The sequence below is a fragment of the Poecilia reticulata genome, chromosome 5 (genome assembly GCF_904066995.2).
Source record: "Poecilia reticulata chromosome 5, P_reticulata-male-v2, whole genome shotgun sequence".
Lineage (NCBI taxonomy): Eukaryota > Metazoa > Chordata > Actinopteri > Cyprinodontiformes > Poeciliidae > Poecilia > Poecilia reticulata.
Window position 1 is genome coordinate 26,249,275 of NC_088834.1, and position 27,287 is coordinate 26,276,561.

General features: G+C 41.1%; 4 protein-coding genes across 4 annotated transcripts; 3 read left to right on the forward strand and 1 right to left on the reverse strand.

Moving 5' to 3' along the window:
* The first annotated feature begins 234 nt into the window (after nucleotides 1-234).
* Nucleotides 235-7,459, forward strand: ttll3 (tubulin tyrosine ligase-like family, member 3). The gene is given in 16 exon segments (XM_008409607.2): nucleotides 235-286; nucleotides 289-377; nucleotides 851-910; nucleotides 912-1,014; nucleotides 1,845-1,930; nucleotides 2,009-2,150; nucleotides 2,225-2,280; nucleotides 2,384-2,512; nucleotides 2,629-2,743; nucleotides 2,846-2,950; nucleotides 3,358-3,544; nucleotides 3,647-3,795; nucleotides 3,874-4,117; nucleotides 5,482-5,741; nucleotides 6,698-6,873; nucleotides 6,955-7,459. Coding segments are annotated over 16 exon segments (2,361 nt in total). The 5' UTR covers nucleotides 235-249; the 3' UTR covers nucleotides 7,378-7,459.
* Nucleotides 7,460-7,910: 451 nt separating this feature from the next.
* On the forward strand, nucleotides 7,911-16,687 carry uqcrc1 (ubiquinol-cytochrome c reductase core protein 1). Its single transcript, XM_008409609.2, has 13 exons — nucleotides 7,911-8,069; nucleotides 9,542-9,682; nucleotides 9,792-9,878; nucleotides 12,274-12,403; nucleotides 12,511-12,709; nucleotides 13,694-13,773; nucleotides 13,855-13,970; nucleotides 14,336-14,479; nucleotides 14,791-14,951; nucleotides 15,067-15,152; nucleotides 15,906-15,994; nucleotides 16,094-16,169; nucleotides 16,258-16,687. Exons 1-13 carry the CDS (start codon nucleotides 8,007-8,009, stop codon nucleotides 16,320-16,322), a joined length of 1,437 nt encoding a protein of 478 aa, XP_008407831.2. The 5' UTR covers nucleotides 7,911-8,006; the 3' UTR covers nucleotides 16,323-16,687.
* A 114-nt stretch (nucleotides 16,688-16,801) lies between these two features.
* On the forward strand, nucleotides 16,802-21,227 carry LOC145551746 (uncharacterized). The gene is made up of 2 exons (XM_081607374.1): nucleotides 16,802-18,999; nucleotides 19,925-21,227. Exon 2 carries the CDS (start codon nucleotides 19,936-19,938, stop codon nucleotides 20,311-20,313), a length of 378 nt encoding a protein of 125 aa, XP_081463500.1. The 5' UTR covers nucleotides 16,802-18,999; nucleotides 19,925-19,935; the 3' UTR covers nucleotides 20,314-21,227.
* Nucleotides 21,228-22,429: 1,202 nt separating this feature from the next.
* On the reverse strand, nucleotides 22,430-26,795 carry LOC103465067 (tubulin beta-4 chain-like). The gene is made up of 7 exons (XM_008409611.3): nucleotides 26,613-26,795; nucleotides 26,174-26,282; nucleotides 25,551-25,661; nucleotides 25,095-25,339; nucleotides 24,091-24,413; nucleotides 23,658-24,002; nucleotides 22,430-23,055 (listed from the first exon to the last, which is right to left on the reverse strand). The coding sequence occupies exons 1-7, from the start codon at nucleotides 26,667-26,669 to the stop codon at nucleotides 22,911-22,913; spliced, it is 1,335 nt and encodes a 444-aa protein (XP_008407833.1). The 5' UTR covers nucleotides 26,670-26,795; the 3' UTR covers nucleotides 22,430-22,910.
* Nucleotides 26,796-27,287: the final 492 nt, after the last annotated feature.

Consider the following 27,287-nt stretch of genomic DNA (forward strand, 5'->3'; position numbering starts at 1 on the left):
CATGTTGTAGGAAGAAACAGTACTAGGAATAGGCATTCGCTTCCTTCACTCTTTTTTCCAACAGGAAATGGCTGAATTTTGGTATTTTATTTTTATTTATTTATTTATTTCATTATATTCCTATGATGGTTTTTAAAAAAAAAAAAATATATATATATATATATATATATTGCTTTAAATAGCTATTTCGTCTAATCAGAAATAATTAGTTCCGTTTAATGTTTTACGGCCTTTTTTCCCTTTTTAACAATGGACAGCTCTTCGTCGTCATGTCTAGCAACTAACTGTAAGGAGGTTGCCATAGTAACAGTAAACAAGTTAACACCGGCGCATCGGGGATTCCTGTGGTGAAACTCGGTACAAGGTTAATAGAGCAGGTGAGAAGAACATCTCTGAACTAATAGTGTTTGGTAAACACCACGGAACATCCTGCTGACAGCGGCAGGTGGAGTTTGTAACAGTTTTTACAGAAAAGGTTTAGAAGCGGCTCAGCATGTGCTCTGTTTTAACAGACAATTTAGGGAAGCCCTGGCGGTTTCATAGCTTATATAAAAAACATAAATAAATACACACATAACAAAAGTCTCATAAACACACAGGTAATTAGGTTTGCTTTCCTTTTATTGCCGTAGCTTAATGAAAGTTTCACACAATTGAAATCTTCTGGGTGGAGCCAAGCTGTCAACAAAGCAGTTTGACCCACTTAATGCTGCACGAGCATATAAGGAGGGGCTTATCATCTTCACCGGCTGTGAGAGAGAGAGAGCTTAAAACGTACAAATATGTGTTATTGTATTTGCGGAAACGTTTTATCTTCAGGTGGTGTTCACCTTTATGCTGTCTGGTTCAGTCCCAAAGCTGCAAGACAGTGGGAGCTAATGAAACACATGAAATGGTTTCCCTGAGCAAGAAGAGTTGATGTCAACATGAAGGCCACCGACTCTGCCAAGGCTGTAATCCTGAGCCTAGAGAAACTGCAGGATGGCAAGGAACACAGTCTACCGTATCCATGCAGTAAGTGGACAACCGAAATGTCAAGCAAGCAAAAATGATCGACATTTAATCTTTTTGTGACTGACATTCAGAATGCAAAACTGCAAAATAAAAATATTTGTATACATTGTTCACATTCTTTAATGTATTTAAAAGGGATTTAATAAACCAATGCAAAAGTAATGCCTCAATGTGAAGTGGCAGAAAAGTGATACATGGATTTCAGCAAATTTCAAAGAGCAAAATTGCCAATAAATAAATAAATAAGTAAACAAAAGATCTAAATCCAATTGGGCATGTATGGCAAAATTAAAACTCAAGTGTTCAGTGGTTAGTATGCACCAAAAGACTTACTGTAGTAATAAGGTACACACACACTCAGAGGTCCTGAATCCAAATGTATGCTACACTTTTCAGATTTTATTCCTGGAAAAAAAAAAAAAAACACCATTCACCTTAAAATGATAAATTACTTTGGTCTGGTTTATGGTACTACAAGGACCTTTTTCAGCTTGAAACATTAGATTTTAAATTACTGGGTTTTTACACCTCCAAGCAACAGATTATGGATCAACAGTTCTGAATTAATCATATGGTCATGAGCAGTACTTGGAGTCAAATGTTTGAACGTAGAAGCTGTGAATTAATAATTCATCTTTTTTTTTTTTTTTTGGTCCAGGCCTTTAGAAATATTATCCAACATGAACACATTTTCTATCGCCGAAATTACTTATGGAGATTTCTTCCATTTAACTAGCAAAACTGTATTTTCTAGCTGGCTTTGCACCATTAGATCTTTGTCCAAAATTCTACAAAAAAATAAGTGCGTACATGTGTTTGTGTGTCAACAGATCCTCCTGAGATCAAAGTGGGATTACCCGACATCAACCCAGGCAGAGTGAAGTTAGCCAAGAGTTTGGTGGAGAAGGCAGTTAAGGTCAGCCGCGACTTCTTCGAGACCAAAACTCTCATTGCTCCGAGAAGGAAACCATAACTTTTGATCCCGCTGTTTCAGATGCACAAGATATTCACCATCCAAGGCCCGTATCCTGTCATCAGGGCAGCTTTGAAGGCCAGAGGCTGGATTGAACAACGCATGCCGCAGCAGGTCCAGCAGCGTCTGAACAGTGACAGCAGATCGAATGATGCGGAAGAAGGTGAGCCGAAAGCATCTGATCGAAACATCCTTTTGTGGTGAATCGTTGTTTGAAATGTTGAGCCTTCTCCTTAGACAACTCAGAGGAAACTGAAAAAGAAAAGGAGCCAGATAGACTGCACAGTCTCATGGTAAATGCAGAATTGGTCGCTAAAAGTGTCAGAACTTACTTGAGTGGTTCAAGCCATCCCTCTTTCTTTTATTTTTTATTTTTATTATTTTCTTTTTTTTCAGTCTCGCCTTGTGCGGAACGAGATGGTTTATTTCTACTGGACGAACCGTAGAGACGCAATCAGCACAAACAACTTGCAGAAAGAACAGATTGTCAATCATTTTGCTAAGGCAGGCAGTTTCACCACAAAGGTAGATTTACAACACATTTTTTTTCATGTTCTTTTTACTTGAGTACATTATTTTTGTACTCTTTCCACCTCTGCCCTTCACGCTCACCTTCATCACCAACCTTTTTACTCCAACAGGCAGGGTTGTGTGTGAACTTAAGGAACCTCCACTGGTTTGACACGGCTGACCCAGACAGCTTCTTCCCCCGCTGTTACAAACTCGCAGCCCGGGATGAGAAGCAAGCTTTCATTGGTCAGATCTGGTTTTGCATTCGAGCTAACAATAATTGCAGCAATTGTTTATTTGTTTGCAATTTGTTCATGTAGTCTTGTCTTTCTGTGTTGTTCTCTGCAGAGGACTACAGGCGGACTGCGTGCACCAGTCTACTGAAATATGTCGTGGAAAAGGACCAGAACATTCAGTGGAACGAAATATATCAGAACTTTCAGGATGTTCAGTGTATGATCCGTTGATAACTGTGAACACTTTTACATTTTGTCACATTACAACTACAAGCTTCAATGTATTTTGTTGGGATTTTATGCTGTACAAGATAGCATATGATAGTGAATTAGCAGAAAACTACCTTTTTATTGCAACTATAGGTGAAATCTATCTATGAAATCTAACACGATTATGTGTTGATCTAAACCAATCTAAGGTTGTTTTGAAAACTGTGCAGCCTTGTCCTTCCACTGCAAGATAATGTACAACTTTGTGTTGATGTTCCACGTACAGTCTCAATCATACACAGGTTTGGGTGTTGTAAAGTGACATTTTGAAAAGGTTTAAGGGTTAAGCTCACATTTTGCGAGGCACTGACCTAATCTTCTTCCTGAAGATTCAGTTTCTCCCTCCACATTCAGGGCTGAAGAAACAGAACAAACTCCGCTGTAAACGACTGGTCCCTTCCGAAACGGTTACTACTGCGCTCAAAGTATGCCAGGAATACCTGGAGAGTCTGGAACACGGAGACATCGACAAAAGCCTGGAAGCACTACTGACACAGGAGCAGTGGGAAGGGTTTCTTAACAGTTATTATCTTGTTGCTCAGTGAGTGTTCATCAAGCTTGAGAGATTTATTTTGATTTTTGTCTGGAAAACGTGCTCTTCAGGATCTCTATAGTGCTTTGTTTTTCTCTGCTTCCTCCACAGTGGTGGAGCGCATATCGAGAAAAGAGAAAATTTCGTTAGCTCCTGCAAGGCCATGCTGCAGAAACTTGAGAAGGTTAGCCCACAGCTGGGCATAGATGGCACACAAAACATCTGGATCATCAAACCCGGGGCAAAGTCCAGGGGCAGAGGTAGGACACCGGAGGCCGTCAGACACACACACATTGTATTTGAAACGTCCCGTCTGATCTGTTGAATTTGTCTTCAAGGTATCAAATGTGAAAAGCGTCTTGATCAGATCCTCAGGCTAGTGAACATAGACCCAACCCTTATCAAGGAGAGCAAGTGGGTGGTGCAAAAGTACATCGAGAAACCCTTTCTGATCCATGACACCAAGTTTGACGTGCGCCAGTGGTTTCTGGTCACTGACTGGAACCCTCTGACTGTGTGGTTCTACAAAAAGTGCTATTTGCGCTTTTCCACCCAGCCGTACTCATTAGACACACTGGACAGGTAAGACAGTAAATTCAATAATGGGGGAAACCATCTATGCGTCAGTGATAAATTTTGAAATAGAGAAACAGGAAGTGAAATTCAGAAAAAAGACATGTCTCCTTTGCCTATCACTGTTGGAGGGAGATTTGGGTAGCATCTGTGTGTAACCTGAAGCTATTTCACCAAATGGCATATTTAAGGGTGGGTTATTATTATCTATGACATCTGCAGCAGCAAAATTCAAATTGGACTAAAAGCAACTTCTGAAACTTTAACCTAATCATGTTTGAATTTTCATGGATTCCACAGGAAGCAGAGAAAGCTGCTCATGTGTAGAGTGTGTTAGAAAGCGACACATCGTCAGAAATCAGAAATAGTGGTGTTGTAGTTAGTTTGTGTTTTCTTTTTGGAATTTTCTTTTAACCTTTTTGTAATAGATCAACACAATTTATCACAAAGGAATCACATTTAAAACTATTTCTAAATAGAAGGTTTTACACCATTCAGCAGATTGACAGTCAAATCATTAATCCCTCTGATTTTCTTCAAAATAAAAATCATTGGAGTTCCATAATGTCTCACACTGTGCGTGGATGTAGTCTAAATAATTATGATTAGCAAGAATTTGTGACACATTTTTAGAATACAAAGATCAGCTTGTCTCTTGTTATCTATTCTTATGTCCTATTATATTTCTGAAATGGTATAAGTATTTTTCATTGAGTCTAAGAGTAAGGCATAGTCCACATGTAGACACATATCTAGGAAAATAGATACACTTTATACGTTTTGGCATTTCGCCCACATAAAACTGTTTAATATCGCAAATGGAAAAAAACTCTGACCTTTATAAAATTGTGAGAAAACTTCATATTTGTGTTTGCGTGTGTACGTACGTGGGAAGACGGATATTTAAGTCCCACACATTACAATCTGCGACAAGTAATGCACCAATATATTCACATACTTCATAAAAACATTGCTGTGTGTTTTATCAACTTGTAATACTAATAAGCTATTTAAACGTAGTTCAACCTATGTATCTATCCACACAAATGAGCCTCCTAACTTTTGAAGCAATCTGATTGGCTGTCATAGGTTTTAGCTTTGCCCTACACTGCCCCCTGTGGACGTGGAATGTTTAGAACAACACTGAGGAGAGATTTTTGTGCTAAAAACTTTTGTAAAACCGATCCTGTATGTACAATATTATTTTTTTTAAACAATTCGGGAAAAACATTTGTTTTTTTTAAAAACCCGGCTACATTTGTACAAGGCCTTGAGTGGTTTACAAACCCTGGCGTAGCTTTGTGTGCTTGCCACTGTTTAGATTCATTTTGTCCCCAACCCCTTTTCATCTGATTTCTCTTTTCTTTCTTCAGCTCGGTGCACTTGTGCAATAACTCCATCCAGAAGCACCTGAGGCCCTCTCATCAACGCCATCACTGCATTCCACCACACAACATGTGGTTGGATGACCAGTTCAAGGCCTTTCTGGCCAGCCAGGGCAAGGATGCTCTTTGGGAGACTGTTGTAGTCCCAGGAATGAAGACAACTGTGATCCACGCACTGCAGACAGCACAGGATCTGATAGAGTCGCGCAAGAACACATTTGAGCTTTATGGCGCTGATTTTATGTTAGGTATGATGCACTCGATTTATGTATTACAGATGACAAGACAGCAAGGCAGAATTTCTCCTGAAACACAAACTTGATTCTGCTCCTTTTGGGAGTTACAAAGTTGTTTTTGTGTAAAGAATCAAAGCAGCTTACTCAGCTTTGATGTTTTGATGGGACAATAGTGGTGACAATGGTAAGAGTTCGTCCCGCAGTTGTTGGTCTGTCCGCTTCTGTCACTGTGTCCTTGGTAAAGACACTTCAGGTGGTCACAGAGTCCAGTGGAACCTCACTCCTGTCAGACTCCTCCAGACTACAGTCCAGTAGCTTGCCACTATCAGCTTGTGAATAGGTGAATGATTGAATGTAGGAGCACTTTGGGGTCTTCTAGATTTGATAAAGTGCTGTACAAGTACAGACCATTTACCATTTCTGTTAAATGGCACAGCAGTAACAAAAAAGCTATGGATTCAACACTTTAGAATGACATACAACTTTTTATGAACTGTGCGATGTTGTGAGCTACATATAGTCCGAAACCCCCTCAACCCCAAAAACAACCCATCATCCTCCTACTACTTCCTGTCATCTTCTTTGTCATTTTTGCCAGTAGTAACATCGGCTGTTGATCACATGACTCTTTTGATGTGACGAAAGCGCTTTGATATGGCTGACAAAAAAAACATGTGTTTGTAGCGCACAAAGTTTAGTGCAATGGTCTGATCCAACAGGTGAGCTACTGTAGCTCAAACTGCTGATGAGGTGGTGCACATGTTGACCCTTGACATCTTCGGGCTAGATATTACAACTTTGGAGATGTAGTAGAATCTCCACAATTCGAGGCTATTTTGGTAGCAGCCACAATTTATAGCATGTGGCCATAATATAATGGTTGTTTCGTGTCCAACTATGTTTGCATGCCACACAATACCTATTAAAATTTGCATCCCAAGAAACAGTTTTGCTTGTGTTTTGACCAGACCTCAGCCTGCACCCATGGTTAATAGAAATCAACGCTAGCCCCACAATGGCACCCTCAACCTGTGTGACCGCCCAGCTCTGCACTGCTGTGCAGGAGGACACATTACGAGTGGTTCTGGACCGCAGAGTGGACCGCTCCGCAAACACTGGGGACTTTCAGCTCATATATAGGCAGGTAAGGTTGAGGTCAAAGCATAATATGTGTTATCTGTTTGTGTGTGTCAGCAGTCTTTCAGATGTCATTCCTCATCCCCAGGCGGCGGTAGAAGTCCCACAGTACTTAGGGATCAACCTGGTTGTTGAGGGCGTTGCTGTTAAAAACCCATGTGTTCTTCCTCCACTGAAATCTTCCCAATTGTCATCTTCAAAACGGTGGGGTGCAGTCAAAGAAAAGGAATCTGCACCAGAGAAGGTTCAGCCTCTGCCAAAGGTTATCCAAAAGGCACAAGAGAACAAGACCAGCAGCGAAGCATCTCCTGCTCTTCCTCCTGAACCATCAATCTCCAGAGTCGCAATTCATCTGCCAGTGACAGTTCTGTCAGTTGATGGAGGCTCTAACTTTGAGCATTTCTCAAAGAAACATGCAGAGGTATTAAAAGTTCAGCCAACAACAGCAACAGAGAAAAAGCAAGCTTCTTTGCGCCTGGTGATGTTCAATCCAAACAGCCCAGTAAAATAGCCAGCAGCCCCATAAGTGCCTAAAATATCTTCCATTAAGGGATTTTATTTCCCTTAAAATAAAATCTGGTATTTGGCATTCATTATGTGTTTTATTTAAATGCTTCTAACTTGAATCTCTCCTACAGTGACTAAGCCGGTTATCCGCCTCCTGCCAGGAAAAATATTAAAGATAAATTCATAATATTTTCAGTGTTATGTAACTGAAAGGAGGCAATCACTTTAAATAATTTATTTTACTGAGAGATTTGATAAAACTGACAGTAAGTGAATTACATAAAAGTTCACAGTACAGTTCACAGTTAAGATTTCTCCCTCATCCTCATCCTCCATATTTTGTCAGTACAGATAAAGTATACTGTAAAAAGTGAAAGAGCTCAGGGGTTTAATGAAACCACGTTGATATTTTTGTGTAGGGAATTTTAATAAATTTTAACTTTTTGGAGCAGAATGATCTCAGTATCAGCGCTAAAAGAATTGCAATTTTAAGGAATATTACATTTTTTTAGGTTCAGTACACACACTGGACATGTGGTGGCAGTACCATCGAAAAGTTGAAGATCACTTTCTTTCAGCCGGAAGAAGAAGAAGAAGAGCGAAGTGGCGACAGCCTTCTCACCGAGTTTAGAAATGGCGGCGTCCGTGTGCCGAGTAGGGAGCACCGTGGGGCGAGTCCTCGCCAAAACCCGCAGTGTGAGTGTTTCGACAGACTTTTAATTAGTAGATGTTTTAGCTGAGCAGTGTTGCTATTGCTGAACTAAATAACCGGAAGTGTAACGGCCAGACCGGTGTGATGGTCGAGCTAGCTGTGCCGAGTTGCTAACCGGTTAGCATCGTTTAGCTAACAGTGAATGCAAGGTCAATTACCAAATGGAGCTACACGACTTTTAACTTCTTATTATAACGCAATGTCCAGTTTATTTAATAGGGATACCGGTTGTTTTCGTTGTTTGTTGTCCTCCACGAAGTCAGTTATTGTAATAACTTCTGTTTGTCCTCCCCTGTCCTCAGCTTCCTGGGTGGCAGCGTTAGCATTGTGACTTGTAAAAGGCAAATTCTAACTCTTTGCTCTGTATGCTTTGTTTGGACAGTAACTTTGAAAAAAAAACAAAATGACTGAGAATGTTATTGAATCCCACTCATGTTTACGCCGAAACTAGTGGAGCAGCGTCTACTTTTTATGCACCGTTACATTTCTGTAATTAAAATAGGTGACTGTACTTGCATGGCAAAGGCAGAACATGAAATCGAGATCGAAAACCGCAGAGATTGAAAATATGTTTTCTACTTTGGACTGTTTTTTGTGAATAGTAATTGGTTAGATCGTGTCTTGTCAACACTTCCATATGATCATACCTTTAGGTTAACTATTATTTCCTGGGGGGGGGGGTTATGTCCCTCATTTACATTGAAAACCGAAAGGTTTTAACCCGTAATCATAACAATTTTCTTAAGGTAATACTATGGTATTAACTTAAGAAAATTGTTAAGGTAATTTTCGGTAATTTTCTTAAGGTAATACTATGGTATTACCTTAAGAAAATTGTTATGATTACGGGTTAAAATCATAACAATTTTATGATTGTTAAAAATTGTGGCACTTTCTTGGTGTGGCACCACCAAGAAAGTGCCACCAATTGTTGTATAATTGTTTAGTCCGCCATAAGGAAACAGTCAGTGCTTTTAAATATGCTGTTTTAATAATTGAAAATAGCAACTAGAAATACTGATGGATATTTAGCCTGTAGACAAAAATATATCATTCCAACATTGTTAAATCTAAATTTTAGGTATTAATGTGTGTTTTTGTCATGCTTTTGATGGAATATGGATTTGAGCTGGTTAATCAGATCTATACTCGCACATCTAATCAGTTGATATTCAGTAGATAAATGGTTAAAAACAAAATTTGGTTTGTTTTAGGTTGTCTTCATCTATAAGTAAATAAAGTAAGTTAAAATAAAATTTTCAAAAAATTACTCTCATCTATTTCCCTAACTAGAATGAAAAAAAATGCTCATAATATTCTGGGTATGTTTATGTTTTCATTAGGGTATTTCTAAACTGCAACCAGTAACACCCAGAAAAGAGATGAGTCGAAAATATAATTTTGAACCTAATTCAAAAATACAATTAAAAGTTTTTAATTTTTTTGCAAATTGTAGCCCATCCTGCTGTCTTTGAGACGTGGACAGGCGTCGGTCAGCTATGCCCAGAGCCTGGCAGGAGCCCCTGAAACCCACGTCTCTGTTCTGGACAACGGTCTGAGAATTGCATCTGAGGACACAGGACATTCAACTTGCACCGTAAGAGCATATTCATTTGTCCTTTTAGTCCCCTGTCCCAGCCGAGACAGTGTTAACGTACATAATGGACATCAACAACCTAACCTCTGACCTCATCTCACCTTCACAGGTTGGAGTTTGGATCAGCGCTGGCAGCCGCTATGAGAGCGAGAAGAACAACGGAGTGGGCTTTTTCCTGGAGCACATGGCTTTCAAGGTGGAGTCATCACTCAACGTTTAAAATAAGACTTTTTGGCCAGATTAAGTAAAATATATGTTTGTTGCATGTCAATATACTGTATGTATTTATTCATTTGACTCTTTTTAATGACATTTTGTTGTCTGAAACAGCCCTGCAACAGCAGTAAAGTTGGATATGAGGTCAAAACATCACAATTTACATTTCCTTGACTGCATTTATGCTGCAGTTTAAAAAATAAATGTGTAAACTTGGATCAGAATAGGAAATAAGAGAATAAGATTTTAGTGACCTGTTAATTTTGTTCTGATTTCTGGGTAAGAAAAGTAAAATGACAAGCTATAAGAGCAGCATTCAGAATATTTTTATGTAGTTGTTACTGTCATGAGCATGATATGAGTGTATGTGAGACCTGTTGCTGTAAAATGTCGTCTTAATATTCTAAAACAAAGAGAAAATGATCATGGAATTAACAGTTTTTGGCATCTGTTAGTGATTAGCATGGTTAGCATCATGTACTCTCTAGACCAGTGTTTCTCAACCTTTTTTGGGCCAGCAACCCCCTAGCCTTTATCCAGGTCCCTCACTGCCCCCCACCAAATAATTTGTAGGCTACTTTGCACTGATTATTATGTTATTATTCATATTACTATCACTATTGTAGATGTTTTGATTTGTATGCTTGTTTCTGTATTTATCATCAAAAATAATTTCTCAGAGAACAAAAAAGCCATGGGAATAGAAATTATTTTCACAGGTATCTACAAAAAATGCAATGAACATTCAAGTTAAAAATGGTAGGCCTAAGAGCAGCCAATCAGAGTGGAAAAAATGTTCTTGTTTGCCATTTTCTAGTTGTTAAATATTCCACAAAATGACCTGATAAAAGATGTACAAACAATGCCAGTTTAAACTTTGATCTATTTGCAAAACGACTGAGCTCTGCAACATTAAAACATGGATAGAACTGTAACTACAGTGACCTGTAGTTACAGTAGTGACCTGTAACTCTTCTTCTCTTCAGTGTTTCTGTCGGTTTCTGGTGGTGCAGCTCTGTGCTGCCTTCAGGAGAATGGGACATCAGAGTATCATACATAAAATTTCACCCACATGGCATTTATTGTGCAAACCAGAGCTTTCAGTGGAAACACAAAAGTTACAGGTCCTTTTAATGTCATACAAATATGAGACAGAAACATTGATTAAAAATGAACGCTCTCTATCGTGGTATCACCCATGGAGGGATTTCTTTATTTAAATGGGTTCGTTTTTCAGAGGGATACAAAGTGAGGGTTGATTTTTGTGATTTTTAGTAATTACATGTTTATAAGAGCGATTTTCTGTTAGCCTTCCATGGAAGCGTGCAACCTTCAAACGGAAATACAACGCTTTTTAATATAAGTTGCTGCTTTGACATGAATCACAGCAACGCCATCAGCCGGTGTAACGCTGAACTGATTCGGTGAAGCTACCAGTAGCAGGAGAGGAGCTGCGCCAAGAAGCTACAAACACTGAATAGAAGGAGAACTGCTATCAATAACGTTGCAGCCAAGCATGTTTTAATGTTACGCAATATAGTCTTAGAAAGTTGCTCAAAGTCTAAACTGGCATTGTTGTGCTTATAAAGTGTAAAGTTTATCTTCGACCAAACGCCCCCCAAAGGAATCCCAGCGCCCCCTTTTGTAAAAATGTCCGCCAGCGCCCCCTGCCGTCCTCTGAACGCCCCCTGGGGGGGCGGTACCGCCCACGTTGAGAACCGCTAATCTAGAGAATGAGAATGATTCTTAGTTTAACTCTAAGATGCCTAAAAGGCTGCCAACTTTTCCAAATCCAGCTAAAAAGTGTGAACTTCCCGCAATACATTAAGCTGAAGCTGTCCCACTCTCTTACATAGCAGTGAACTACTGGCATGTGTTGACACGTCGTGGAAATTACAGTTCTGATCTGACTTCATTTTTAAATGACTTATCAATTCTGAAAGTTACTTAGATTTATTTATTTTTATTTCTTTTAACTCAGTCACACTTTCCACAAGGAAGAGTCTCTTTATTGCTGAGGTTTAGTGTGTTCAGTGTCCAATTAGTGAAATTCTGCTACATATTTTTTTTTCTGTTTTACACTTGGGCCATATTGTATATCAGGAAAAAAAAGAAGACGTTACATTTTCCTCTATTAAAGTCTGTCTTTATCAGAAAACATAGTCCTATTCTTGCTGGGTCATGTACTTGCACCTCCTCTAGATTTTGATGGCTTCTCCTGATACTTTTAGGCTCCATCAGTTCCCATCCACAAGGTTCAGAGATTTTCTTTAGCCTGTGATGTTAAACTCAGTGACAGTAGGGGGAGCCAAAGACCAAGCATCGGCCAGGATGCAGCGATCCCAACTAAAAGTGTACAAATCGATTTTCGGCAGGGAACAAAGAAGCACCCCCAAACCGCCCTGGAGCAGCAGGTGGAGTCTATGGGTGCTCACCTGAGTGCCTACACCTCCAGGGAGCACACTGCTTTCTACATGAAGACCTTCACCAAAGACCTTCCTATAGGTGAGAAAACAAACCTCCTAGAAGCCATGAAATGTTTTAGCGATTTGGAACGATCACATTAAATCATCGCCTCAAATCCCGACCACTAACTGACCCTTGGTCTCCAGCTCTGGAGCTGCTGTCAGACGTGGTGCAGAGCTGCACGCTGAACGAGGCGGACATCGAGCAGCAGAGGAGCGTGGTGCTGCGGGAGATGGAGGAGGTGGAGGGCAACCTGCAGGAAGTCTGTCTGGACCTGCTGCACGCCACAGCCTTCCAGGGGACGCCGCTAGGACAGAGCGTGCTGGGGCCGTCCAGCAACGCCAGGTAGGAGGGACGGGGCGCTTTCTGCTCACGTAGTCGGGGTTTACAGAGTTATGGCTGGAAATCCCTAAAAACGCTTGAATTTCATTTAGGTTTTTTTCAAGGTTTGGAAAGTGCTTGAATTCTGTATAAAGTCCTTGATATTCAAACTGCACAGTTTGAATATCAAGCTTTTAATCAATCTAAAAGCCTAAAGCTGATTACAGTTACAGACAAAGCCAGATTTCTTTTCCACTTAATAGAAAGACACTTTTTTTTTTTCTCAGTCTGAAGTTAAATCAAACTTAACTTTTTGTGCTTTAGGTTTGTTAGGATGAACTCAATTATTTCTATCTGCTAAATGTTTGAAAACTTTGTGAGGAGGTTTAGCGTTTTTTTTGTAACTTTGAATATTATTAGTATTTAATTTGAACAAAAAGGTCATTTACCTTAACACAGTTTGATTAGATTGTTTCAATGTCATTCACATGTATTACTCCTAATGATTTATTGATTGTTATATTTTGTACCTTATACAACGTTATTGAAATTGGGAGATTTTTTAAGTCAGTATTGTGTTCATGTGCCTACAGGATGAGTGAGAGAAACATTGCAAACAGAAACCTATATTTTAGTTTACCTTGTTCCTGCTGTAGAACGTAGAATACCACCGTAAAACATTTTTAATAACGGTAATAAATGTCATATAATGGTGAAATTATTATTATAATTTTTTACTTCACCTGTATTGTTTATATCTCCAAATCGTGGTGCTGGAAACGTTTGAAAACACCGTAAATGTTTTACGGTGTGAAAAGTGTTCAAACCCTGGTATTAAATATTCTTTCCACTAGAATAACGGCGCCACTGAAGCTGCTCTTTTTGTGGACGTAGCTCATTATTGAGTCCAGCTGCTACATTATTCATCGTAACATAGCTAAAGACACTGATGACAGAGACAACATGGCTGCCAAAATGAACACTGCTTCTTGTGTTGATCGCTGTAAGGAACCTGACCCGTCAGGACTTGGTGGATTACGTCAGCAGCCATTACAAAGGCCCCCGGATGGTGCTGGCGGCCGCAGGAGGTGGGTCCGCAGCTCCCGTCTCCTGTTTGATGGCGGTGGGACCCAGAGTTTTAATGTTTTTAACATACGCCTCATCTACAGGTGTGAAACACGACGAGCTGGTGGGCATGGCCAAGTCTCATTTTAGTGGACTTTCCTTTCAGTATGAGGGAGACGCCGTCCCCGTCTTGTCTCCCTGCCGGTTCACTGGCAGCGAGGTGAGACACCGAAAATAAACATTCCCCAAAAATCCTCAAGTATATTCAGTTAGACAATTATAATAATACTAAGCACAGAATTATTCATATCTGTGAGATATTTGGGTTAATCTTTCAGTCTGACCAGCATGTTTCATCTCACTGAATTATTAGATTATTTCCACATTAGAGTTTTTGGTTGTAGCGAAGGCATGATGTATAAATGTTCAGTGGGTGTGAATACTTTCGCCGGGCGCCGTCACAGACTGACAGCAGCTGTGTGGCTCTTTGCTCGTCAGACTTTGATGAGAAATATTGGTGACGCTTTAGTACCTTTGCATCCTTATTGACTGGAACGTTTACAGTAAAATCTTTGTCTTGTTCAGATCCGCATGCGGGACGACGGTCTTCCCCTGGCGCACATCGCCATCGCCGTGGAGGGCGCCAGTGTTTCCAGCCCCGACATCGTTCCCCTTATGGTCGCCAACGCCATCGTTGGCAGCTATGACCTCACCTACGGGGGTGGAAAGGTGGGTGAACATCTGTTTTCTTTCTGTCTTTCCTCTGGTAGTGAGAACAGTAACATCTCATGACTTGGTGGGAAAAAAGAAAATCCCCTTTAAGCTTTGCCCACTCGGGACTCTCCATGTCCTGAGTGGCCATTATGGAGGGGTAAAGCATTGCCTGTCTAAAAACCTGAGTCAGGGGTCTTCCCTCTGCCTCCGGACCTGTCGGGAGGAACACACCTGCTGAGCATCGTTTACGTCATGGATTGTTGGGTGTCATCAATTTCTTTGCATGTCTTTGGTCTGACATGCGTCTCTCTCTCTCTCTCTCTCAGCACCTGAGCAGCCGTCTGGCTCGCCTGGCGGTGGAGGACAACCTGTGCCACAGCTTCCAGGCCTTCCACTCTGCCTACAGCGACACCGGCCTGCTGGGCATCCACTTTGTGACCGACAAGCACCACATCGACGACATGATGCACTGGACCCAGAACGCCTGGTGAAGAACCGATCCGAGATCGTTTAATCCAGAGTCGGAGAGGTGGATTAATCCTGCTGGTTATACGAGGAGTGCTTGTACTTCATGTGGTTCCTGCCTTGTTTTGTCTCTGCAGGATGAACCTTTGCACCACGGTCACAGACAGTGATGTCATTAGAGCCCAAAACGCTCTGAAGGCCAGTCTGATTGCACAGCTCAATGGTACCGTGGTCTCTCTCCTGCTGCCTTTACTATCTAGACAATGATTTTTGTTTCACTTACTGTTAAATAAATAGTCTTGAGCTGTGAAACCTTCATGAATCTTCAAAAAGATTAGATAAAACTAACTTACAAGTAACTATAGTAAAATATGTGAGTTTGTAAATAATTCCTTAATATTAATGAAACTGTATTATAAGATTAATAATCTGCCAGTGGAACAAGAGATTTTAACTTATTATGTGGGGAAAATGTCCTGTTTAACTGGCAGATTATTTATCGTGTAGCTAGTACATTTTCATTAACATTAAGGAATTATTGACTTAAAACAAGCTTCTTCATCCTGCTAATTGTTTACTTGTTAGTTTTTGTCTAATTTCAAGTATACTAGGATATTTGCAGTAGAAACTAGACCACATATACTTGGTAGGATGTTTTATTTCAGCAAATGTATTGACTTCCATTCTTACCCTAACGATTAGCAGCATATTCCAAACTTTAGCCAAAGGTTAGTTCACACCAAACCTCCAATCCTAATCCATAGCCTTATAGAAGGAGGTTCACCACATTAGAGCAGAGCTTTGACTCTCATAAGGCCTGTTAGTAATAAGAATATGCTAGAGAAATCTTAAATAGAAAGCTAAACTCACACACACTAAATGTGGCCCCAGAGCTACAGGTTTGCTATCGTGGATGTCTACAATTCAGTCTACACGCCGCACATCAATCTAAGCTAACAACCACTCCATCTCGTAGGCACAACACCGATTTGTGACGACATCGGCAGACACGTCCTGAACTACGGACGTCGTATTCCTCTAGCAGAGTGGGACGCCCGGATCGATGTGAGCCGTCTTTCCACAGCACGCTGCGGTGCCTTTTTTTTTTTACAACTCAAAACTTTCCAGTCTGAAGAGTTTTCTCTTCCTCTTCTCGTCTTCCAGGCTGTAACTCCCAGGATGGTGCGCGACATCTGCTCCAAATACATCTACGATAAGTGTCCTGCCGTGGCTGCTGTCGGTGAGCTCTCCACCCTTCCTGTTCTTGTAGGATCAGAACCGGGTACCGCTGTACGCGCTCTAACCTGTCCCGTCCTCGTCTCCACCAGGTCCCATCGAGCAGCTACCGGACTACAACAGGATGCGCAGCGCCATGTACTGGCTCCGGTTCTAGGAAAACATCCGCTTCTCTTCATTTCGTCCTAACTACCTTTTCTTCTGTCACCCGAGGGTCCTCCTCTCATCTCACCCATTCTGTATCTTAGTTACCCGTCGGGGAAGCAGCCGGTCAGAGTCTCTCAAATATTCTCCGTGTGTTGATTGTACTTTTCAGGCACTTGCCATCTGAAACATTGTTGAGAAACTTGCAGCGAGGACAAACGTAAATTCTTGATTATTAACTTCGTAATTCAATTCAGCCAGTATCCAAGTTGGGATAACGAGAGAATATTTATACATTCTGTAAACATTTGTTTTCTGTCCACTATTGTACATACCAGAAGTTGTCGTTAAGACACAAATAAAAACAATACAGCTTTAGTGAATTGTTTTATTCCTTGACCTCAATTCAAAAATGGCAAACTCAACCGGTGTGCAGCTGGAGGATTTTATTTTTCTTTACTTTGGACAATAATGTGTTTTTATTTGGGGGGAGGGTTTTTTACCACTGGGAGCATCTGATTAACATCTCAAAAGTTCAGGTGATACTTGGTACTTCCCAGATCAGCCTGGCTTTCTAACCACAGCCGACAGATTTAAAGATGAAGCGGATCAGCAGAACTCGACAGCAACTGACTGTGTCCTGCTGGAGACGTCGAACTGGAATATTTTCTCTACTGCCTGGAAATTGAGCTGTTAGCATGTAGCTAACTATCACTCTAGCAGTCTTCCCATATAAATATTCCCATATATATATATTGCATGGAGGAATTTTAATTTACAGGTTAATGTCATATTGTGTGACTAATCACGGCCAATCGTTCTGATGCACAGGAGACGGGCGGGGAAATTATATATACATATATGTATATATATATATATATTATTTTTGAATTGTCACTGGAGGTTATTTTGACACTAGAGGATTCATCACTGCTAGTTTTTGCTCTTACGTCCTGGTGTTCTCTCTTGGTATTTTTTAAATTTCATTTTCATTAATGCTGGTAGATTGAGCAGGGAGGTTATTTTTACTTTTCTATAGTTCAAGCTAGTCTTGAATTAGAAAAGATCATTGCTATTTCCTAAACAGATTAAAGTGGATCTTCTGTAGCGTAAAAATGTTAGAAGCGGTTATAAAATAAAGCTGAATAACTTTCATTCACATTCTCTCCCACTAAAAGAACAGTTATTAGAATACAGTCACTCAGAGCAATAATTAACATTAAAATCTCACGATAAAACCCGGTGCTCCAAACTTTATCCTTCACACTGATGGTGGAGTTTCCTCAGGTTCTGATGGATCGATGGCAGACATGTTGCTGGTCCGACCCACTGCGTTAATTCACCGCACTGATGTTACTGAGATCATCCCCCGGCGCTGCGGGGTTTGGATTTTGTTACCGTTCTGTGTCGTTAGTGAGATGAGGAGAAGGCCTTTGATGGGGTAGAGGTGAGGTGACTCGAGACGCGCTGGGTTTCTTTTCTGGGCCTGCAGCCTCTTCCTTCTCCTTGTTCTCGTCGGGAGTTGAGTCTCTGATGCTGCATTACAACGTCACATTTTGTTGACGTTGTAATTACGCACTAATGTATTTCATCGCGTTGTTTGGGACGCAATAAACAGCGCAAAACAATAAAAGTAGTGCGTTTTTTTTTCTTTTTTAACTTGAAAAGTGAGGCATGCAGCTGCAAGTCTGTTCTGGTATACCAATTTTACATATCTATAGCTAAATCTATAATCAGCATTTATTACGTTTTGCTAAAGATAAACATTTGGATTGAGGTCTAGACCCTTGACTAGGCCATTCTGCCCCAGACTGGATTGAAAAGATTCTATGACGCTGATCACAGCATTTAAAGATGCTTTGAACTGCAGCTCTTCTCTCGTGGTATTTTTTTTTTCTTTTTTTAATTTCACTAATATTTTCTCCGGTTTGTATAGTTGCAAATGCTGGTAATGTTCTCTGAGCCTCAAACAGGATAGAGATGAGGTCACTTCCAGAAGCAATTAAGATTATTGTTGTTATATTATTTAAGTGTATCACTGTAAGAAGGGGGGGAATACAAACGCTTTTCTGATTTTTAACAGAAAATTCCAGCAAAAAAACATGAAAAAAATGTGCAAAAAGTTTAACTTTTGTTATTAATGTTGGGACACTCGCATGCTGCAATTCCCCACATTCATCTATAAGAATGCCCAAAGTGATTAGATACATATTTATTTCAAATCTGCTTCTCCACACCCTTTTCCCTATACGGTTATATAACCCACAACAGAAATCACACCCTCGCTGCATCTCTCAGCTGTCAAATCAACATCTCGCACGAAACATGTGCAACCTGACGTGGCTGTGCGCTCTGCCTCCAAACCGGAGCAGATATCCAACTAATTAAAAGCAAAGCCACTCTGCGATTAGCATCATGTTTATTTTTAGAAAGAGAAAGACGGCGATTGGAGTGCAGAGGAAGTGAAAAGAGGGGCGGGCGCCCGGGTGTGAGAGATAAACAGAGAGGGGATGGACGCACCGGATCAGAGGAAGACCGGAGAGGCTGAGGACGAGCAAGTGGAGAGGAAGATCTGACAGGCCGGAAGAAGAAGGAGGAGGACGCTGCAGATTCACTGGGAGGTGATCTGATCACCGCAAGAGGAGCAACAGGTGCCTCCTGGTTATACGCCGTCAGCTTTTCCCTCCTGAGTGAGTGCCGAGTGTCCTCTGCTTTCGTGACCTTTGTGGATGTGAAGTTGGATAAGAGTTGAAGATGGTTTTGCATTTTTCGAACGTTTTCTGAACCTGGAAGATCCAGAATCCTGCTCTCATTCGACACGCAAACTAAAAGCTTGTCGTAGAAAAAAAAAAAAAATGTATCTACATATGTGTTTTTTTTATGAATTGGATCATTTGAAACTATCAATAACTTTTAAGAAGTGTTAACCTTTTATATTGCAGTTCTGTCAAACCAAAAACGACAACAAAAGTGTTTTTTTCCCCCTGCTATCTCATAGAAACTATTTTTTCTAAAACTTTGGAGAAACACTGATTTCTCCAAAAAAAAACAACTCTGTTCCAGGAGTTGTTTTTTGTTTTTGTGTGTGTGCAAATTCATTAAAAACTGTCAGGTAGTGGAATTTATTTTCTTTGTAATGTATAAAACTTGGCACATTTACGGTATGTAGAAAAAAATGGGAAAAGAAAGCAAAAATTATTATTTATATAAAAAGCTGTTGCTTTTTATATCAAATTAGATTCTATCAGTACAGTACATTTAATTTTTTTTTTTTTTTTAATTGGAGTCACTTGCACAAAAAGCACAGTAGGGACGGAGCTGCTGGTGCGCTTATAGAAGACTTGAAAGAGCAAAGTTCTGGTCAAATTTTACAAAATTTGAAACCGCCTCTATGTGTGTGTCTCTCTCTCTGTCTCTCTGTGTGTCTCTCTCTCTCTGTCTCTCTCTCTGTGTCTCTCTGTCTCTCTGTGTGTCTCTCTCTCTCTGTCTCTCTGTGTGTGTCTCTCTCTCTGTCTCTCTCTGTCTCTCTGTGTGTCTCTCTCTCTCTGTCTCTCTGTGTGTCTCTCTCTGTGTGTCTCTCTCTCTCTGTGTGTGTGTCTCTCTCTCTTCTTGCAGACGTGTTCACCATGAGGAGAGTGTGTGTGTGTCTCTGCCTGGCTCTGCTGCTGCCCTGCTGCGTTCAGGGCCAGGTGAGCCGCCCGGCCCTCGCCCGGCTCGATGAGGACACGCAAAGAGACGTCCTGGCCGTCGACTTCCTGAACCGCGACGGCGTGTTGAACTCACTGCTCCGTTCGGAGCATCACCTGGTGCTGCGGCAGGCCAGAGCCCCGCGCCCCGTGTCCCGGGTGCCGAAGAGAGCCCAGCAGGGCTCCCGCTTCGCCCTGTCCCTGGATGTCCCCACCAGCATCCTCAGTGTCCTCATAGACCTCGCCAAGAACCAGGACATGAGGACCAAGGCAGCGGCCAACGCGGAACTCATGGCGAGGATTGGCAAGAGGAAATGAAAAGAGCCGGAGGGACGGAAACCCAGAGCCGGCCCGAGGCACAAGCGAAGCAAGGCGCAGCTCAGGCTTCGAAACCACAAAAGGAATGCGTCAGTTTTAAAGATTAGATCTTTTAGTACTTAGAATTACTGTGTTGCGAATGTTTAAAATAAAATGTAAACACATTTTAAGTTTAAAACACAAATTGGAATTTCCAGAGCAATAAAACTTTTAAAAATTCAATTGTTTTGTTTGAAAATAATTAGGAAATGTTCAAGTTCAGAACAAGCCAGAATAATCAAGTTCAATGTATCGGCATGTACAAAAATGTTGTTTGTTTGTTTTTTCTAAATTTGTGAGAATATTTATTTATTTCAAACAGACAAAAAGGTAAAAAAATAAGCAAAACAATTTTTATTGTAAAATAAGAGCAAAAAAACTGCATTTAAAAAAACAAACAAAAGTTATTGGTGTCGTAAACATTTTCCATTTCAAAAAGACCTTAACATGTCTTTTTGAAGGTGGGTTTGACAGGAAGCTTGGCCCCCAAATCACATTCTGCTCAAGGCCTCATTCAACCTTGGACCGGCTCTGGGAAAAAAATCACTAAAACGAGACTTTGTAACATAAATCTTTGTTTCAAACTAACTCAGCTTGGGGTGAATCCTGTTGCTACGATCCGTGTTTTGTTCTGTGCAACTTTTTCTACTTATGCTAAATAACTTAAACTTCACCACATTTACTGACTTGGAGTCCAAATAACCAGAGTGACGTGCGTGTGCCCACGTACCCGCTCGATGCTGTGAACATTGGTGGCTGACGTTTTGTTTGCACTGTGGTGTGAAACGACGTCTCTCGTGTTTGCATGTGTGATCTTAAATTGAAAGAAAAACAAAAACAAAAAAAAACTTGTTCAATTAAATCCAATGTGATGATCACGCTTCCTCCTCATTTCAGTGCTGATATCAGCCGTGCTCAGCGTAATTACAAGCATCAGCAGCCCGTAAAAAGCCCGGCTGAGTGAGTCTGCGTCACCCGACGGCGGTATCTGATTGTGCGACAGCGGCACAAAGGCCCGGGCAGGATATTGACCTCTGAGGGAAGAACAGATCCTTTCTGCGGACCCTTTGTTCACTTAATACTTAATAAATTTGGCTAACATGCCGCAGCTATTTTAAGTTAGATGCATTATCTGCTCTTGATTAGGCGAATATCTGCGCGGATGAGTCATCTGCGCTCCTGCTCCGAGAGGAAGATCTGAAGCAGCGGGGGGGAAACGAGCTGCTCGCCTGATTTACGTTCAGCTTGTTCTGTTTTGCGCTGAGCACGGAACTGGATTATTTCATGTCAGAGTACTGTAGCTTTAATTAATTATGGAGAAACAGGACGTAAATGTAATGGATTATGCATGCAGGGAGATTTGTAGATTATGCAACTAATAGTAAAAGGGGGGCTGGATATAAATGCACGCCACACTTCTCAGATGTTTATATCTATTTATATTTAATTATGTAACATTTTACTTTCACTATGGAGTTAGGAGCTACTTCTTGGCGGTCTGTCCACAGAGAAAATGAATCCTGAGTGCACAATTAGGTGCTGTGATGATTTTGGGCAACAAATGAAAGAAAGAAATCTCAAATGGAAATATTTTTGTTGTACTTTGTCAATATAGCAAAGCAAGAACGTACTGTAGTTTTTATTTAGAGTATGGTACCTATATGCAGTATGACTTTACATAATATTTCAGTAGCTCCGATTAAGTGAAAATACTGAGCCAAAAATAGTTTTAAGAGCATGTCCCCATCTCCTCAGTTCTGCAGATCATCACTAACTTCAGCTGTTGCATGTTTGATGGACCTGAAAATATTCTAAGTTTAGTTTTATTTTTGTTTCAGATCATTACATCATGTTACTGCGCATGTGCTGGACTTTAATTCCATATGGCTCAAAAGTTCCCTCCGATTAAATACAATGCTGCCATTTGGCCAGCAGATGTCGCCCCTTTATACACAGGCTCCGTAAAGTCCAGATTTATTTCCTTCATTTTCAACATGAAAGCGTTGAAATCCCCTCGAATTGCTAAAGTATTTATTCATATGTCTTCAACTGACAAAATCACTAATCCACAGCTTAGTACCACGGTAAAAACCTTTATTTAAAACTCTATGAACATACCATCAAGTTATTAATGTAGTGATATCAATGAAACCACAACAGCTTTACAGAAATGTACTGTGAGCGGTCAATGTGGAGGTCAGACTGGAGGAGTTGCAACATTCAGAAAAACACTCATCATCACAATCCAATAAAAAAAAAAAAAAGAGTGACCACATAAAAACAAACCGCTCACAGATTAAAGCTTCAATGTACAAAACAACCAAAATGCTACAGGACAGAATTACAGGTTAATACATTTATTTTCCAGAAAAAAAAATTCTAATGTAATATTTAACATGTTTTCTGCAAGGCCTGAAAGGAATCCTAAAACTTTTAGAACAAGCAAAACTGGTGACATTTATCACACCTTAAGTGTCATTGGTTCGACACTTTGAACAAAGAAAGAAAGGCTGAAATCTAACAATGTTGCCCAGGAGCAAAACCACCACATTAGCTGCTTAGGCCATGTCTTCTTCCTCCTCTTCAAACTCGCCCTCCTCCTCGGCCGTGGCGTCCTGGTACTGCTGGTACTCAGACACCAGGTCGTTCATGTTGCTCTCCGCCTCGGTGAACTCCATCTCATCCATGCCCTCGCCAGTGTACCTGTGACGAGACAACATTAGCATCTATGCCTTGCACTAGAACGCCACTGTTTTAGTACACCTGATAAACTCGGTTAGATTGAGGATCAAAGTTGCAATATTTTTTCATTCCATTTTCAGATGGTGCGGTTCACTTTCACACTGCACTGTGTCAAAGACCAAACCTGTTGAAAAACCTGTTTCTCTCCTTGGATCAAGGAGGGGAAAAAAACTACTGAAGGAAACTTGAGAAGTAGACACTGAGCGCTACTTCCTTCTTAATGAAAAGTAAACAAATGGAGCGACGTCAGGTTTTAGTGGATGTAGAATTTCGCTTCTGTCTTTGACCATGAGCCATTTCTTCTGCTAATGCATTTGTTTTAGATGCATTTACCCAGAATGCCCTGTGTTAAAGTTGGCTTCCTGCTTTTGGAGAGGTCTCTGGGATGCTTGCATTCACATATGAATTTGAACAGCATCAGAGTTCATTCAACCAAATTGAGACCTAGGTTTTTCGGAGGACCAGTTTGCTTTATTGGTCCACATCAGTTGGATAGCACATTCACACCTCCCCAAACAAACTCTCTAGGCAAACAGACTAGCGTTTGATTAACCCTAACTCACCAGTGAAGGAAGGCCTTGCGGCGGAACATGGCGGTGAACTGCTCTGAGATGCGCTTGAACAGCTCCTGGATGGCTGTGCTGTTTCCGATGAAGGTGGCGGACATCTTGAGGCCGCGCGGCGGGATGTCGCAGACGGCCGTCTTCACGTTGTTGGGGATCCACTCGACGAAGTAGCTGCTGTTCTTGTTCTGAACGTTCAGCATCTGCTCGTCCACCTCCTTCATGGACATGCGGCCGCGAAAGATGGCTGCCACTGTCAGGTAGCGGCCATGGCGTGGGTCGCAGGCCGCCATCATGTTCTTGGCGTCGAACATCTGCATGGTGAGTTCAGGGACGGTCAGGGCCCTTGGAAAAGAGAAGACATTCAGTTGGAATTAAGTATGTAAAGAAGTGGGGGATAATCCTAATCTAAGGGTGGACTGAGCGTCTTCACCGGTACTGCTGGCTACCGCGGCTAGTCAGCGGCGCGAAGCCTGGCATGAAGAAGTGCAGTCTGGGGAACGGCACCATGTTGACGGCCAGCTTCCTCAGGTCGGCGTTCAGCTGGCCGGGGAAGCGCAGGCAGGTGGTGACGCCGCTCATGGTGGCCGACACCAGGTGGTTCAGATCGCCGTAGGTGGGTGTGGTGAGCTTCAACGTACGGAAGCAGATGTCGTACAGCGCTTCGTTGTCGATGCAGAAGGTCTCGTCAGTGTTCTCCACCAGCTGGTGGACGGACAGGGTGGCGTTGTAGGGCTCCACCACGGTGTCCGACACCTGCCAGCAGGGGAATACAGACAGAACAATGGAACCTAGTTTAAGGCTGGGAGGAGGACTTCTGAAAATTTCACCAACCCAAATATAAGACTTTTTAAGATGACTATGAATGAAATTTAAGACCCATATCACAACAGAAATGTACAAAAGAAATGTGTAGCTTTGTGCTTCTCGTACTACAAACTGCTGACTACAGTCTTTTTTGTACCCAGCACACAGAATCTTATGGGTTGGCAACATAAGACGAATATCGTCCACCCAAATGGCGACAAATTTACACTTACCCACCAAGGACATAAAAAAAAGTTAGCAAGCAAGTGAACCGGTAAGCTTAACTCCCACAAGTCAATATATTTTTGCTATTTTTAGGTGAATTTAGGACATTTCAAAGCCTTACATTGAGACACATGAATCTGAAGTATGTGTTGACACCTTGAGGAAGCATCATCACCTCCCTAAATTTATGACCTAAATAAATTTATTTATTTATTTATTTTTTTACAAAAATGATCTTGGCAAAAACATAAATAAATAAATAAAATAATAAGAAATAAAATAAAACATCACCACCTCTTTACTGCAAATAAGATGAGTAAAGCAACATAAAGAAATAAATAAAACCATTTTGGGACAGGAGGGGACCCGTTTGGGCCATTATTTAAGGAAGGTGACGATATAAACCTTGGGTGATGGCACCACGCTGAACGTGTTCATGATGCGGTCTGGGTACTCCTCTCGGATCTTACTGATGAGGAGCGTGCCCATCCCGGAGCCGGTGCCTCCTCCCAGGGAGTGGGTGAGCTGGAAGCCCTGCAGACAGTCGCAGCCCTCTGCCTCCTTTCTCACCACATCCAGGACTGAGTCCACCAGCTCAGCTCCTTCGGTGTAGTGGCCCTTAGCCCAGTTATTACCAGCACCGCTCTGACCTGTTACAGATAAAAGTATTTAATTTTTTTATTTTTAAAAAGTCAGCTTACTATAAAAATCCTGACAAACTAAATATCCAGTTTCATTTATTTATATGGGAAAACATTCGAGAAAGTAAACCATTAACACTCCAGTTTTGTTAGGCACCCCAATATATGTTAGTTTCATTTTTTAAAAATCAAAACTAAATTCTTACAGAAATATACATACCAAAAACAAAATTATCAGGTCTAAACACTTGGCCAAAAGGTCCAGACCTCACAGAGTCCATGGTGCCTGGCTCCAAGTCGACCAGCACAGCACGAGGGACATATTTCCCCCCTAGTAGAAGAGAGGGGAGACAATATTCACACAAAAACATTAACATCATTAACTGGGTGACAAATAAAATCGGGATAACATTTTTATTGAATGGGTCAAAAATGATTTGTGGAAAATATGAAGTATAAACTGTTTGAAGCAGAATCGTCAGAAACCTATATACACTCATAATTCGTTTTTACCAGTTCGGGAAAAATGGTAGCAACTGGTAGCTTTTTTTTTTAATTGTGTGTTCATTCATTTGGGATTGACCAGGCAGGAGGGCGACAGGGGGGGAGGACATGGGGCAGGGGTCATCGGGCGGGACTCGGACCCTTGACGGGCCACCTCCAGAACTGAGGCCTCCTTGTATTTGGTCGCGCGCTCTACCCCTTCGCCACGGCAACGCCTCATAGTTTGGACTTGTGTGCATCACTGAAAAATCTAATTAGGCGATGTAACGGCCCACCTGTGGTAAAGGTGCTAAAGCGCTTCCTCCACTAACTGCACTGTGAAGCAAAGTGTGAACAAACCTGATGCCTCGTTGTAATAAACGTTGATCCGGTCGAGCTGCAGGTCGCTGTCTCCGTGGTATACCCCGGTTGGGTCAATGCCATGTTCATCACTTATTACCTCCCAGAACTACAACCAAAGAGAGAAGATTAGTAACGGGTTGAGCGGGAAAGTAATGGAAACCAACGGCTGGCGGTTATGTTAACTTTCTTTTGGCCTCAACCTAAATGTAAATTTTCAGACGGTGTTAAACAATGTAAAATGGATTTATGACATGCTATTTCATTTTGCATGGCTATATATTGTCATTTAGCTAGTACTTACCTATACTCTTTTTCTTTTCTTTTTTGCTAAGCTAGCTAACGCTAATTTAGAAGCCCGCCCAAACTAAATGTAACTTTTCAGTTGTGGTGTCCCAACGAATTTAGGTATCATTTTTAAAAATGAATGTTTACTTACTTTCGCACCAATCTGGTTGCCACATTGACCAGCTTGAAGATGGAGAATTTCCCTCATTTTTATCGAAATACAGCTTTCTAATAATCCAACGAGTAAAGTTGAGTCTGATGCACCAATCCGTTAATAATGGAGAGAACTCTTTCTTCTTCTTCTTCTTCGCTTTTTGACTGGTGAAAGTGTTGTGCGGATTGATACTGGAATATCTATTCGTCCGATATCAGACCTTTAAGCTTTAAAATCGATTCTCAAAGTCAAGTATAAATACTTTCAATACTTCAGTGACTTTAGATAATGTATCTTAACGAGTGCACCTTAGAAAGAAACTAAATTAATGTGATTTAAAAAGACGGATTTGATGGGAACTACTTTTTACTCCGCCTGCATGCGTGTAAGTACGGAGCCCTCCAGGGGACATGGGGAATTTTTTGTTTTTTTTGCGTCCCCTCGCAAAAGGTTTTGCGTTCGCTCGCAATGATCTACTGATCAGTTCATGCGGCATAATTGAATACTGTAAGCCCTTTTTATGGTGGCCGCCGTACTTTCTGCTTTAATACAAGCTTATAAGGTTTTTCCATGGACTATTGAGTTATTATTGCGGGGTAAATCGTCATCTGATTGTGTCTATTTGTCATGATCCGTGTTTCTATGTGTTTATTTTTGAGTTTCTGTGTGATC

Coding starts and splice junctions, on each gene's coding strand:
- uqcrc1 (XM_008409609.2), top strand. CDS start 8,007: ATGGCGGCGTCCGTGTGCCGAGTAGGGAGCACCGTGGGGCGAGTCCTC. Junction 8,070..9,541: donor TCCTCGCCAAAACCCGCAGT/GTGAGTGTTTCG, acceptor TGCAAATTGTAG/CCCATCCTGCTGTCTTTGAG. Junction 9,683..9,791: donor CAGGACATTCAACTTGCACC/GTAAGAGCATAT, acceptor TCACCTTCACAG/GTTGGAGTTTGGATCAGCGC.
- LOC145551746 (XM_081607374.1), top strand. CDS start 19,936: ATGAGGAGAGTGTGTGTGTGTCTCTGCCTGGCTCTGCTGCTGCCCTGC.
- LOC103465067 (XM_008409611.3), bottom strand. CDS start 26,669: ATGAGGGAAATTCTCCATCTTCAAGCTGGTCAATGTGGCAACCAGATT. Junction 26,283..26,612: donor GCAACCAGATTGGTGCGAAA/GTAAGTAAACAT, acceptor CTTTGGTTGTAG/TTCTGGGAGGTAATAAGTGA. Junction 25,340..25,550: donor ACCTGATAATTTTGTTTTTG/GTATGTATATTT, acceptor TATCTGTAACAG/GTCAGAGCGGTGCTGGTAAT.